The sequence below is a fragment of the Anabas testudineus genome, chromosome 13 (genome assembly GCF_900324465.2).
Source record: "Anabas testudineus chromosome 13, fAnaTes1.2, whole genome shotgun sequence".
Lineage (NCBI taxonomy): Eukaryota > Metazoa > Chordata > Actinopteri > Anabantiformes > Anabantidae > Anabas > Anabas testudineus.
In genome coordinates, this window is record NC_046622.1 from 25,651,655 (window position 1) to 25,667,589 (window position 15,935).

The window sequence follows — 15,935 nt, forward strand, 5'->3', positions numbered from 1 at the left end:
ACAAAATGACTTGCAGCTGTATGAGCTGCAGTATGCAACTTAAGGTAGTGCTAACATGTGACTAAATCAATCTTATTCTGCTCCACACAGCCCTCCCTCTCCCTGCTCTGCCACACTCAGCCCAGTGCTTCGGGTAGTCATCATTATAAACTTATGATAAATAAGAAGCTCCACAACCTACTAATTAAGCAAAAATATATGAAAATCTTTGAGTAGTTAAATAGGAGAAACATTACTCAAAAATCCACCAGTGCCATTCAATGAGTCAGGGCCAAGGCTTCAACAGCACCTCTCCACAAGTTTTGGTATATACCCATCTATCCATTTTTCTAATCACTTGTTCTCTTAAGGGTTGCAGGGCTGCTGGAGCCAGTTTCAGTTGTCACTGGGCAAGACGTGGTTACACGTTAGGGGTGGCTGTGGCTCAATAGGTAGAGCAGTTGACTGCCAATCATAGGATTGGTGGTTCAATTCCTGGCTGCCATGTCACATGCCAAAGTGTCCTTGGGCAAGATACTGAACCCCTAGTTGCCCCCGGTGAGTCAGGGAAAATTCACATCACAGCAACAGTCAAAACGATATTAAATGTTAAAAACAACAAACCTAATCTAGACTATGCTAAAATATAATAATGTAATAATGTTTCAGCTACAGCAGATACAGTTTGTGTGAAGCAACAACAGCACTGAATTGACATGTGCCTTTAAATTGAGAAATTAAGCAGATTAGTCTGAGTTTATCCAGGTTACTTAGGTTTGCTGGAAGTGATGGAGACAAAGAAGTAAGATGGCAGCAGGGCCTTGTTTGCCTGTTCATCGCTTCAAGACTCATCATTAATGTGAACAAATTGAAACCTCTCTCCAAGCTCCTCCTATGGTAGGTGTATTGCATCACTTCCTGTTGCGGTCGCTGACTTGTCGATCACTTGTGCTACATTTTTACAAATTAATGTTAATGTTACTAATTTAATTCAATTCAATTAAAATCAATTCACTTTTATTTGTATAGTGCAAATTCACAACAGATGTCATCTTAAGGCACTTTACAGTGTAAGGTTTAAGACCCTACAGAGTATTAGTATACAAAAAATTATATAGAAAACCCAAAACAACAACAAGCTGCAAGAATGTTGGGAATTTTAAACTCAATTTTGGATTTTACAGGGAGAGAAGCTAATGTAGGAGAAATATGATCTCTCTTGCTAATTCCAGTCAAAACTGTAGAAAATGCTGCAGCATTTTGGATTAACTGGAGGCTTTTTAAGGAGTTATTTGGACATGCTATTGATATAATAATAGTCCAGTCTGGAAAGAGGAGTAGTGCACTGACGCACTTAACATATTCTACCTCCTGACTACGTTGTTTTGGAATGAAGGGGGCACTCCTGAATACCTTCTATGACTCTGTGTGGCATCTGCCATCCTGTATGATGTGGTTTTCTGGAGAGGAAGAAGCTGGACAAGGTAGTCAGGAAGTCCAGCTCTGTCCTGAGTTGTCATCTGGATTTTACAATGTTCATTATTTACAATTTTTCAAAACTATTTATTAATATCCAAATACTGTACATACACTCATTGCAACCATATACAGTACGTACATATATTGTGTTTTATTTTATTATTTAGATTCACTCATTGTATTTTAGCTTATCTAGCTTGTACTGTGCCAGCTTAGTCTTTAATGCTCCTTGGTCAGATTGGCCTTTTTGATATTCAAACTGTACCTCTGCTGTTGTAATATTGCAATTTCCCCACTGTGGGCCTAATAAAGGTTTACTTCTACTTCTTCTATCTTTCAGCATTGATGGTGCCTCTCCAGATATGCAAGCTGTCCATTCCATGGGCACTAATGCACCCCCATACCACCATAGAAGCAGGCTATTGAACTGAGGGCTAATAACAACCCTGAAGTTCTCTCTCCTCTTTAGCCCTGAGGCATTACCATTGTTTAAATATAAAATCCAAATTTGAATTAATGGATCATTTTTATATTTGGCTTCTTCTTTGCGTGATACAAGTTAAACTTGTATTTTTGGATGGCATGGTGAACTTCACAGACAGATTTTTAGAAAGTATTTACCTGTCTATGCAGTGATGTCCATTACATAATTATGCCTGTTTTTAATGCACTGCCAATATTGTGTTTTGGCCTTGTACCTTATGCAGAGATTTTACCACATTCTCTGAATTATTTGTTTATATTATGTACTGTACTTTATGTTATATGCAGTGTGTGCAGTTTTATGTTGTGAACATTACTCTGAAATCGTGTGACAGTTTGTAGACACAGCTCATCACAGATTGGTGAACCTCTGCCCATCTTTACTTCTGAGAGACTCTTCAAGATGCTCTTTCTATACCCAATCATGTTACTTACCTTTTGCTAATTAACCTAATTAGTTGCAAAATGTTCTTCCAGTTCTATCTTGTTAGTATCAATTATTTTTATCTGTTTATTTTTTTCCCCCTGCCTTTTGTTTCCTCTGTCCCAGCTTGTTTTAAACAATCTTATTTTGAAGCTACAGACTGGAAGATTCTATGTGTAAGGGACCAAGCAGCCAGGCAAGAGGAAACACAGGTGGATTGTCAAAAAAAGGTTTATTTATCCCAAAAAGGTGAAAGGAAAATTACACAAAATATTTAAGAACTCTTAGGGCCCATAAAAGAGGTCAACAAAAAGAAACCACACTTAAAGACTAGACAAACTTAACTTAATCGACTGACCTCCCTAAAGGAACACACAAGGGAACATATATAATGGCTGATCAGACCATTTGACACACAGGTGGTAACTACAAACAACTAGTACCAACAAAACCCCAAAATCCACTAACATAACAGTAAGTATTTTCAGTTGTAAATAATTAAACAATTAATCAAAAGCAACTCCCTCAACAAAGGACTAATATCAACATAGACCAACATAGTATACAACATGCCAACCTAAATCCCCCTTACAGGTGGGAGGCTACGGTACAGTCCAATGAGCCATCTTCCTGTATAAAACAGGTCTGTATTCAGGGCCGCATCCTTTTCCCTCGACCTGAGAAGATGACCAGCAGCAGCAGCAACAGCAACTAGCCTCAGCAACCTCTGCACTGGTAACTCAAAATAATATAAATTAACACATGCAAGAATTGTTAAACTTAGGATGACAGTACAGAAGATAACTAATTGTGCGCGCTACAAATAGAAACTAATGTACTGGCAAACAAACTAAATAAAGCATATTAAATAAACTTTGACTGTTGTCTTTATTTACCTTCTATGTGTATAAACTTAATCTTTCTAAATGTATAAACTGAAGATGGTGGTTAAAGTATGTAAATCTAAACCCACAGTTCACTTGTGTGGCAGCAAGTGCGGCCATCACACTATGTGAGCCTCATTGTGTAGACATTGATGGACTGACAGACCGCATCACTTATTACAAGAATTTCTCCCACATATCCATGAAAACTATTTGTGCTTTCCCAACAACAAGCCCTCGGTCACCAAGGACATCAGAGCCATCCTGAATAACAAAAATAGGACATATAGGTCAGGTGACAGCGAGCCAGCGAAAAGGGTCCAGAGACTGCTATCTGTCAGGATCAGGAAGGGAAAGAATTAAATTCAATTCAATTCAGTTTTTTGCGCCAATTCACAACAGAAGTTATCTCAAGGCACTTTACAGTGCAAGGTTTAAGACCTTAGAGTATAAAAGTACAAAAAAATATACAGAAAATCCAACAATCCCATTTGAGCAAGCTTTAGGCAACAGTGGAGAGGAAAAACTCCCTTTAGAGGAAGAAACATCCAGTACAACCAGGCTCATAGTGGGCGGCCATCTGCCTTGACCGGTTGGGGTGAGTGGAAAGAGAAGAGAGAAAAGAACAGCAGGCAATAAGACCACAACAAGCAGCAAAAACATTCGGCAGGTCAACTGAATTCTGGAGATGTACAGCTCCAGGCCGAGGATACCTGCATAAAAGTACAGAGAGAGAGAGAGGGAGACAGAGAGGAGGAAACACAACTACAGGAGAGAGAAGACACAAAGTTAATGATGTGCAATGGTGGACTTACATTGCTATAGTATTTGTCAGTAGAGTTCCCCCAGCAGACTAACCTATAGCAGCATAACAGCAGCGTCAATAAGAGATGGTTCACAGTCACCTGATCCATCTCTAACTATAAGCTTTATAAAAAAGGAAAGTTTTAAGTCTAGTCTTAAATGTGGAGGGGGTGTCTGCCTCCCGAACCTGAACTGGGAAAGGAAAATATGGAACCATGAAGTAAGTGATTTATAAGTGAGGAGAAGAATTAAATTCTAGATTTTACAGGGAGCCAATGGAGAGAGTTTGAGAAATATGATCTCTCTTGCCGAATCCATTCAGAACTCTGGCTGCAGAAATCTGGATTAACTGGAGGCTTTTTAAGGAGTTACTGGGACATCCTATTAATAATAAATTACAAAAGTCCAGTCTGGAAGTAACAAATGCATGGACTAGTTTTTCAGCATCCTTTTGGGACAGGATGCTCCTAATTTTAGCAATGTTTCTCAGGTAAAAAATACAGTTCTAGAGATTTCTTTGATGTATGAAGTGAAGGAGATATCCTGTTGTCAAACAGGATATCTCCTGGCTACATAGCCTGGCTACATACCCGAAAAGAAACCGGGGGTTGTTCTTATTTGCCTCTAATAATGAAGAGTAATATGAGGTTCTAGCTTTACAGAGGGTTTTTTTTAATATAATATATTTTTTTAACTATCTTTCCAGGCTAGGCAATATTCATCTAAATTGGTGGAACGCCACCTCCTTTCCAGCATACGTGTTTCATTCAAACGGACAAATTCATTCTGCTGCAGCCAGGTTTCAGTAAGACAAAATAAGTCTATTTGATGGTCAATTATTAAATCATTCACTAATAGGGATTTAGACGAGAGAGATCTGATATTTAACAGTCCACATTTAATTGTTTTCTTTTTATTTTGTTCTGAGAGTGGAGTCGTCTTTATTCGTATTAGGTTCTTATGAATCACTCCTCTTTTTCTGTTGGTTTTTAAATAATTTAGGTAGTCGGGGAGCAGACACTGTCTCTATGGGGTTATGGAAGTTTTGGGGGTTGATGGCTGTGAGGAGGCTGCAGAGTGGTGTGTAAGACTGCGTCTCTGCATCCTGGGCTCCACTCTGAGATGTAAGGATTTAGGTCATCTAATAAACTCTGCCATATTTCTAGAGAGTTGAGACGCACCGTCTAAAGTAGGATGGATGCTGTCTCTTCTAATCAGCCCAGGTTTTCTCCAAATAGTTTTCCAGTTGTCTATGTAGCCGACATTGTTTGCAGGACACTACTTAGACAGCCAGCGGTTAAATGACGACATGCGGCTAAATATGCCGTCACAAGTCAGATAGGGAAGGGGCCCAGAGAAAACTACGGAGTCCGACATCGTTGTAGCAAAAATACAATGATACAGTGTAAAAGCGCTTTCAGTACTAGTTAGGTAGAGAAGCGTAGACCATTTTACCATCTATGTTTGCACAATTATTGGGAAACTAAATAAAAAAAACATTAGTTTGGTAAACTAGTTTACTTTCATCTGTTAATGTGAGAATTATGAACAATTTAAAATGTATAAATCAACAGTCATGACATAAAAAAAATCGGTGGCCAATATAGGCACCATTCTTTTCATAAGTCTTCCATTCATAAGTCTTCCATCATCACTCCATTCATGGAGTATTTCAGCTACTTAATCTGTTGACGATCAACTTTTTGTGCAGCAGCAACCACCAGAGATGTAAACTGTTTTCCTTCACTGTAAACCTCCCACAAGTTCTCAATAGTGTTTAGGTTAAGGTTCTTACCTTTCTTAGGTAAGAAAGGGGGTCACATCGTTATTGTTTCAACTTTATGCCTTTACTGGCTAGCTATGCGGTGGAGTACTTCAATGCATGCAATGGAGCATTGTCCTGCATAAATATCATGGTCTTCATTAAAGATTAAAATGTTTTCTTGTACCACTGCTTGAAGAAAATTTATTTTAAAAACTGGCAGTAGGTTTGGGAGTTGATTTGTGTCTATCTTCAACCCCAAAAGGTCAAATAGCTCATCTTTACCTTAAACTCAATCTGTGCTTGTTACTGATCCAGCCATGGGCCTATCCATTTGGTCTGTCAAGATTCACTCTCATGTCATCAGTTCATAAAATCTGTAAAAAAAAAAATCTGTCTTCAGATATTTCTTGGCCCAGTCTTGACATTTCAACTTATGTGTCTAGTTCAGTAGTGGTTGGGTTTCAGCCTTCTATACCATGTCTCTGAGCACTAAGGACCTTGTACTTCTGGCCACTCCACGTAGGTTGCAGTTCTGGAATATGACAGCACTAGAGGGAAATGGGTTCCTAATTTGCATCTTTAGTTCTCAACACACTTTTCTCAACACTGTTGACTATTTGCAACAAAGCGCTTGATGGTTTTGTGATTACACCCCAATACCTTAGCAATTTCAAGGGGTCTGCATCCCTCTAAAATATTTTTTACAATTGAAAAAAAATGTTTATAATGTGTTTACCTCCTAAGGCAATACTCTACCACATTACGCAAATACACATCACGTGATATGATAAAATCCAATAAGCATTCATGTTTATACAGCTTGGAGTTGAAAAGTATGCATTAAATTATTTGGTCAAAATACTCACTTGCTTAATTATTGTGCACACAATGTATTATAAACTCCCTATGTACCTTGCCACTGTTAACGATAATGATGGCTGATAAACGTTCTACCCAAATCACTATATATTTTCACAATATAGAATTCTCCAGCTATGTGTTTTTACTGCCAGTGATACACAATAGGGGAAAAATGGGTGGGGTTTTCCAACAAGCGAATATTATGCATCAGGCTTGGTGCAAGATATATTATTTTGTAGCACTGCAACTAAATGGTCTGCACTTATATAGCGCTTTTCTACCTAACTGGTAAAAAAAAAAAAAAAGCACTTTACACTGCATCTCATTCACACACACACATCCCGATGCAGCTGACCTGAATCACGGGGGCAACGTGGGGTTCAGTATCTTGTCCAAGGACACTTTGGCACGTGACATGGCAGCCAGGAATCGAACCACCGATCCTATGATTGGCAGACTGTCTGCTAGTATGACAACCATTTGCTGACATTAATACTCACAACAACCCCACCATTGTTATCACAGCACTGGATGGGCAACATCTGACGATGTCTAAATTTAAAATGCTATAATTACACTTGACACAGTAAATAGCCAGATGTGTCAAGGTGTTTTACTATCTCTCTTAAAGCATCTTTTCATTCATTCCCACATTATATTTCATATGATATGATAAACATAAAACTGAATCCCTCGAAAAAGGGGTACACTGCATGTATTATTAATTTACATTAATTGCATCTTATCTCTGTTTATGATAGTATCCTTTTTTAGTTTATCTTAGAGTGAAAGTAAACTGTTAAAAAAATGGAGACTAAACAAGTTCCTTTACCCTTCATGTGACTTGTTTAATGTTCTGACAACATAGCTTAACACAACCTTTACCTACAACTGTGTTGTTAATGGTGCTACAATTGACTGAATAAAACAGTTTTGACTCAGCCAATAAACAAAACTAAAAACAACTTCAAAAATACACATATTTTCTGAAACACAAATCTTTAAACTAGTTATTATAGCCTTGGCAAGGTCTTTCAATTTCTGTTCAGTGGCAACTGTACTTTCGGAGATTTCTCCTATACCCAGAAGACTTCATCTGTTGTGACTGACAGGCTGGAAAAGCAGATTTATAAACCCTTTGGAGTTACTAAGCCATTAACACTTGATGGTCACCTGTAGGTTGTTGTTTAGGCAACCATTAAGTGCTAACAACACTATGACTCAACAGTAAGTCAGTCAGAACTGATGAAGCCTTCTACATGAAAGGTAAAACATCTTCAAGAATGTAAAGCAAGTCCAGTTGCCACAGAACAGCAATTTTTGGGATAACTATGACCTTTGACTGAGAAACTTAACAAACATCTTGACATTTGGGCAAAATAACATTGTATTCTGACACAAGAATGTCAGTAAGACCATGACAGTCAAAACCACAAAAATATTACAATCTGATTTAAAAAACATAGTAAAAAAAGTATGGTCTATAGTCTATAAATGTGCACACTTTGGATGTAAAATGCCCAGCGTTAGGGAACTCAGTCAGAAACACTACCACTGTATTGGACTGAAAAAGTATAAAGTTCCATGGCAAGATAATTAATATGCTAGTGTCTCTCAGTGAATAAAAGGAGGCAGTTAACAAATACAAGTGAGTACTAATACAGCTTTTTTTACAGTATAACAAAATGTTATAATACAAGATGAAGCAATAACAGACAATAAGCCCGGTGCTGAGAATAGTCCATCTCTTCTCCATGGTAGGGTAAGATGTGGGGTAGGCCCAGGGGGCAACAGGAAGAGCTGTAAGACCAATACCCATGGGTTATGTATTCTCATGGTAACCCTGATATGGTGCAGCACAGGATGATCTGAAATACAGAGGACAGCCTTGATAACTGGGGTTTTCATTCTAAAACAAGAAAATAAATAAGAATATTATCTGTGCCTTATTAAGAAGGTTTTGAAAGAGCTGGCTGACAGAACTCCAGAACACAGTGTTTGATACACTGAAAGGGACATTTACATTATGTCTCTTTCGACAGTGACATAGTTGTTTTTTATATACACCACCACAATTGATTTAAAATAAAGCAAACAAAAAGTGATCAAAGTGTAGGCTTTCAACTTTATTTTAAGAGGTGTCACAAAGATATGGCATTTACAGGCAAATATCTTACAAACTCTGTCATTGTCCAAGTACTTTTGAATCTAACTGTATATTTATACATTTTATACATTCGAACTGTGTATCCTAAAGAAGTTAAATAACTCAACGCTCTGTCATTACCAACTCAACCAAATGTATGGACACCACATATACAGTGGCAGGAAAAATGTGTGAACCTTTTGGAATTCTTGCAGTACTTTGTCATAAAATGTGACCTGATCTTCATGTAAGTCATTAACAAATATAACGTGCCTAAAATAATAACACAAACAAAAAAATCAGATCTTGCATGTATTTCTTTAGAACAACCATAAAAACCTCTTATGTGTGGCTCTGTTTAAGTCCCTAGCATCTCTTTTAAGTTGAGGTGTGGGCTCTGACTAAAAGCTCTGACTCTGTTGTGATTTGGCGCTATACAAATAAAATTGACTGCACTTATATATCGCGCTTTTCTACCTAACTGGTAGAACCCAAAGCACTTCATGCTGCATGTGACAATTAGGGCTCAATTAGGGGTGGCTGTGGCTCAATAGATAGAACAGTTGTCTGCCAATCATAGGATTGGTGGTTTGATTCCCGGCTGCGTTGTCACATGCCAAAGTGTCCTTGGGCAAGATACTGAACCCCAAGTTGCCCCTGGTGAGTCAGGGCAGCTGCATAGCAGTTCTGCCATCGGTGTGGGAGTGTGTGTGTGCTTGAGTGTGCGAATGGGTGAATGAGACGCAGTGTTCCAGCTAGGTAGAAAAGCGCTATATAAGTGCAGACCATTTACACAGCAGCAAGGAATCAAACCACTGATCCTATGATTCGCAGGCAACTGCTCTACCTATTGAGCCACAGCCACCCCGTTTGTCTTGGGTCATTGTCTGTTGCAAACCTACAGAGTTTCAGCTGACGTAAAGACGTTCTGACTTTATTCTGAAGAATTCTTTGATACACTTGGGAAATTATCTTCCCCCAATCACACTGCAAGTTGGCTAGGCCCTGATGCATCAAAGCAGGCCCACATGACATGATGCTTCCTCCACCATACAGTTCGGATGATGTTGTCATGATGATATGCTGTGCTCTTTTTACGCCAAATGTAGTGCTCTAGTGTTCTTTCCAAATAGTTCATATAGTTTTATCAGTCCACAAACAATTTTGCCAATACTGCTGTGGAGTGTTCATGTCCTCTTTGGCAAACTTCAGGCGTGCAGCAATGTTCTTTTTAGTAAGCAGCGGCTTCCTTCGTAGTGTCTTGCCATAGACACCCTGCTTGTTCAATGTTTTACGTACTGCAATTCCAGTGAGGACTTCAAAATAAAAGTGTAATTTCACGATATCAATGTTATGGCATAATGACATATGACGGATTTACACTACCTAGTGTGCGTCAATAATGATTAGCACCTAATTTAGTACCTATAAAGGTAGTTACTTCAACAGATGAGTAAAAACTATTCTCTTAGAGTAAATGTGCATAACAGGAGGGTGCATGAGAAAGAAGTAATTGTGGAGCAATGCCTCATTTTTAAAGTCTACCTAAAGCCTGACTGAAAATAAAACTAACACAAAGTACCAATAATTATATCCACAGGCTGAGCATATGGCTTTTAGTAATTACAATGAATCATCACGCTTGAATATTTAGCAAAATGCAAGAATTTATTCACTCATACACTTTCAAGTTTTAGCTGATACTTAAATAAAAAAAAAAAAATGCCTTGACTGCCAGCATCTTGCATCCCGCTGTTATGTGCTGGATTGTTTCAGGGGCATCTTTGCACAGCCTGCACCTGAGGTCCTGCCTGGTATAGTAGATCCCAGCCTCTATCAATCTTGTACTTTCAGTCCAACTTTGCCAGCCACTGGTAGGATTTGTCGACATCAGCCACTTCTTCTATCTGCCAGTGGACCATACTGTACAAGGGTTTGTCCTTCCATGAGGGTTCCTCCTCTTCCTTCCCTTGCTGCTCTGGAGCCTGCTGCCTGAGGTATTTGCTAAGCACGCCATCCATTAGGGCCATCTTCCTGATGTTTTCATGGAGCTTAGTTGTTTCATCCTGAATAGTGGCTTTGACGCTCACTAATCCTCTGCCTCCTTCCTTCCGCTTAGCATACAGTCTCAGGGTGCTGGATTTGGGGTGAATCCCTCCATGCATTGTCTTGATGTCAGTGGCTTTCAACTCCTCCTTTGGCCAGCTTATTATTCCTGTGGGATACCTGATGACCGGGAGGGCGTAGGTGTTGATTGCCCAGACTTTATTCTTCCCATTCAGCTGACTTCTCAGGACTTGTCTCACCCTTTGAAGGTACTTGTAGTTGTTGTCGTTTTCTTTGCGGCCTCTTCGTGGTTACCATTTGCTTGTGGGATTCCAAGGTATTTGTAGCTATCCTCAACATCTGCTATCTTGCCTTCTGGTAGTTCTATCCCCTCAGTTCTGACTACCTGTCCTCTCCTTGCTACCATCCGATCACACTTATCCAGTCCGAATGACATTCTGATGTCTTGGCTGTATAACCTGGTGGTATGTATCAGCGAGTCGATGTTTCATTCGCTCTTGGCATACAGCTTGATGTCATCCATGTTGAGGAGGTGGCTGATGGTTGTGGCATTTCGTAGTCGGTATCCGTAGCTAGTCTTGGTGATGATCTGGCTGACGGGGTTCAGGCATATGCAGAACTGCAGTGGGGTTGAAGTTGGCCTCTGGGGTTGTTTTACACTTTCCCATTGAGTTCTGGATGAAGGTCTTAGAGTCCTGTTGATCTTGTACAGTTCCAAGCATTCCATGATCTATGTGTGTAATCACCGAGCATTCACACCTTTGACCTAACAAAGGCACACAAATTAGATTGGTTTCTACCGGGGGCGGTTTCAGCCGTAGCCCATTGCGACCGTATTTACAGCACCTGTCTTGCTGGAGCGTCAGCCCTTGTGTTCAGCCCTCTTTGTGTGAAGACCGATTTGGGTAAAGACCTGCGAGTCTACCTGTGCGAGTCCACCGAGCAAGGACACCGCAAGACGCAAGGTTTCCAACTTTATTTGCACTTTTCTCTTTCTCTTCACTTTAACCCTTTCCGCTTCGGAAAGCCTTTCTGTCTCCTTTCTTCCAATGTGTTTTCAGCAGATTCCAGTTCTCCTCGGCAGACGCAGGACATGGAGTTCTCCGAGAGGACGATGCATTTCCCACCTGCGGCCCCTCATCCAGAACACCTCGCCGCCGGCCTCTTTTTCTCTTGCCCTGTGGAACTGTCAGTCGGCGGAGAACAAGGCGAACTTCATTCCAGCTTTTGCTACAACCTCAGCTGTTCAGCTGCTTGCACTTACGGAGACTTGGATTACTCCGCAAAACACAGCCACCCCAGCCGCAATCTCCACCGGCTTTGCTTTTTCTCACACTCCTCGCCCATCACGCCGGGGGACTGGTCTCTTAATAGCCGATACCTGGAAGTTCTTCACTATGGCACCCTTTAGTAATCTGTCTTCTTTAGAATATCATGCCGTTAGGATTACAGCACCGAACACAGCCCACATCATTGTGATCTACCGACCGCCGGGCCAGCTGGGGGACTTTTGTGACGAGCTGGATATGCTATTGTCTCAATTCCCTGAAGATGGCACTCCTCTCATCGTCTTATGTGATCTCAACATCCACTTTGACAAACCACAGGCATCTGACGTGCTCGCTCTTCTGAACACGTTTGACCTTAGACTAGTCTCCACTCCTCCAACTCACAAAGCTGGCAACAACCTGGACCTCGTTCTGATCCGAAATTGCACTGTAGATGACATCTCATTCTTCCAATGCATCTCATTCTTCCACTGCATTGGAAACATTCCGCCGCAACCTCAGATCTCTCAACCCAGAGCAGTTTTCTTCCCTGGTTTCTGCAGCGCTGCCCTCATCGCAGGTTTTATCCACCTACGACACCGATGCAGCCACGGACAGGCTCTGTGATACTCTTTCGTTCTGCCTGGATAGTCTGTGCCCGACATCTACTAGACCTGCTCGTCCTTCAGCTTCCAACTCGTGGCTCACTGACCAGATCCGTGAACAACGCACGGTGCTCAGGAGTGCTGAGAGGAAGTGGCGCCAATCCAAGTCTCAACCTGCTCTAACTGAGTATCAGGATTTGCTTCAATCTTTCTCTTACAGTGTCACCAGGGTGAAGACTGAATACTACCAGGACAACCTCAGCAACACCACAGACACCAGAAAGCTGTTCTCAACTTTCAAATCTCTACTCTATCCACCCCCACCTCCACCACCACTTGTCTCACAGCTGACGACTTTGCCTCCTTTTTTACCAACAAGGTGGCAGCCATCAGCTCCCAGTTCTCTCCTCCGGACAATGACATTCTGCTTACTAAACCTGACGATGCATCTCACTTCACTTTTTCAACACTGTCAGAGGACGATGTATCCACTCTCCTCCTCTCCAATCGCCCGACCACCTGCTCTCTGGATCCGATCCCCTCTACTCTTCTTCAGGCTATCGCACCAACACTAATAACAGCCATTACACAGATCATCAAAGCCTCTCTCACAACAGGCACCTTTCCCACCTCATTCAAGCAGGCCCTGATTACTCCATTGTTGAAGAAGCCTTCTCTGGATCCCTCCCTTGTGGAGAACTACAGACCGGTCTCTCTTCTTTCATTCCTGGCCAAGACTCTGGAACGTGCAGCCTTCAATCAACTCTCTGAATTTCTTTCCCGGAACAACCTCCTTGATGTCAATCAGTCTGGCTTCAAGAGTGGTCACTCCACAGGGACCGCACTTCTGACTGTTGTGGAATCCCTACGGGTGGCAAAAGCTGCAGGTAAATCTTCTGTCCTTATTCTATTAGATCTATCTGCAGCCTTTGACACTGTGAACCATCAGATTCTCATGACTGCACTCTCAGACCTGGGCATCTCTGGATCAGCTCTAGCCTGGCTTCGGTCATACTTGTCCGAATGAACCTTTAAGGTATCCTGGCAGGGGCGTGTCTCTGACTCTCATAACCACCGGTGTACCGCAGGGCTCAGTCCTTGGTCCTCTTCTTTTTTCAATCTATACTTCTTCTCTAGGCTCTATCATCCATTCTCATAGCTTTTCTTATCACTGCTATGCAGATGACACTCAGCTCTTCCTGTCTTTTCCGCCGGATGACTCAACTGTCTCATCTCGCATCTCTGCCTGTCTCTCTGACATCTGTGCCTGGATGAGAAAAAGATACCTTCAACTCAACATACCCAAAACTGAACTTCTAGTATTCCCTGCCAGACCTTCAACTCAACACAACATCAGCATTAACATTGGATCTGCGGTGATTGTCCCTACTAAGTCAGCCGACCTTCACAGATCACATCGCCACAGTCGCTAGGTCGTGTAGATATGCCCTCCACAATATCAGAAAGATCAGACCCTATCTGACGGAGTACACAAGCCAACTCATTGTACAGGCGTTGATCTTATTTCGCCTGGATTACTGCAATGCACTACTGATGGGTTTACCGGCATCCACGACCAAACCCCTCCAGATGATCCAAAATGCGGCAGCACGCTTCATTTTTAATCAACCAAAAAGGTCTCATGTCACACCGCTCTTCAGATCTTTGCACTGGCTTCCGGTGGCTGCAAGGATCAAGTTCAAAGCTCTGTCTCTTGCCCACAGAGTGGTTAACTCCACAGCTCCATCTTATCTCAATTCAATCGTTCAGGTCTACATCCCCTCCCGTCCACTGCGCTCAACCAGGGAAGGTCGTCTGGTGGTACCAGCACCACACAGAAATAAAGTTGTTTTAATATATTTGGAACGATTAGGAAAATATACAAATACCATCATCTTTTGGCTGAACTACAGGCTACGGCATTATGGGGGATGAAATCCCCAATGAAGTGGCACTGGTGAAATCAGTCAGTCTCAATTTTTGGGCATAGATGTGCAATGCTACAATGCCCTTGGACCCATTAGTGGTTGAGAGGGATTTACAGTGGCAAGAAAAACTTTGTGAACCTTTTGGAATTTCATGGTTTTCTGCATTAATTTCTCATAAAATGTGCTCTGATCTTCACCCAAGTCACAACAATAGAAAAGCACAGTCTGTTTAAAATAATACTACACAAACATTATATGTTTTCATGTTTTTATTGAACATAACATGTAAACATTCACAGTGCAGGGTGGAAAAAGTATACTCGTTGACCCTCCTACAGCAGCAATAACCTCAACCAAACTTTCCTGTAGTTGCAGATCAGACCTGCACAACGATTCAGTGTAGTAATTTTCTTGGGTTGTCTGGTATGAATGGCTCTCTTAAGGTCATGCCACAGCAGGGTTGAGGTCAGGACTCTGACTGGGCCACTCCAGAAGAAGCATATTTTGTTCCGCTGAAGCTATTCTTTTGTTGAATTACTTGTATGCTTTGGGTCATTATCCTGTTGCATCACCCATCCTCTGCGGAGCTTCAGTTGGCGGACAGATGGTCTTATGTTTTCCTGCAAAATGTCTTGATAAACTCTGGAATTCCTTTTTCCATCAATGACAACAATCCATCCAGGCCCTGAGGCAGCAAAGCAGCCCCAAACCATGATGCTCCCTCTGCCATGTTTTACAGTGGGGATGAGGTTTTGATCTTGATGTGCTGTGCCTTTTCTTTTTCTCCACACAGTGTTGTGTGTTTTTTCCAAACAACTCAACTTTGGTTTCATCTGTCCACAGAATATTTTGCCAGTAGTGCTGTGGAACATCCAGGTGCTCTTTTGCAAACTTCAAACGTGCTGCAATATTTTTTTGGGACAGCAATGGCTTCCTCCGTGGTGTCCTCCCATGTACTCCATTCTTGTTTAATGTTTTCCTTATTGTAGATGTGTCAACAACAATGTTAGGATGTGCCAGAGATTTCTGAGTCTTTATCTGACACTCTAGGATTCTTCTTTACCTCATTCAGCATTCTGCGCTATGCTCTTGCAGTCATCTTTACAGGACAACCACGCGACCAGAGAGTGTAGCAACAGTGCTGAACTTTCTCCATTTGTAGACAGTCTGTCTTACCGTGGACACGTGAACATGATGCTTTTGTAACCCTTTCCAGCTTCATGCAAGTCAACAATTCTTGAT

The 15,935-nt window shown here is 41.4% G+C and overlaps 1 protein-coding gene across 3 annotated transcripts in view; it reads right to left on the reverse strand.

The window, feature by feature from the left end:
- Nucleotides 1–7,484: 7,484 nt before the first annotated feature.
- LOC113167994 (CUE domain-containing protein 1) overlaps nucleotides 7,485–15,935 on the reverse strand; it is a 46,579-nt gene continuing 38,128 nt past the window's right edge. For all 3 annotated transcript variants that reach the window (XM_026369031.1, XM_026369023.1, XM_026369014.1), the window contains one exon: nucleotides 7,485–8,547. In XM_026369031.1, the coding sequence (XP_026224816.1) occupies nucleotide 8,547 (1 nt within the window). In that variant the 3' untranslated portion in view covers nucleotides 7,485–8,546. The remainder of the gene's footprint in view (nucleotides 8,548–15,935) is intronic.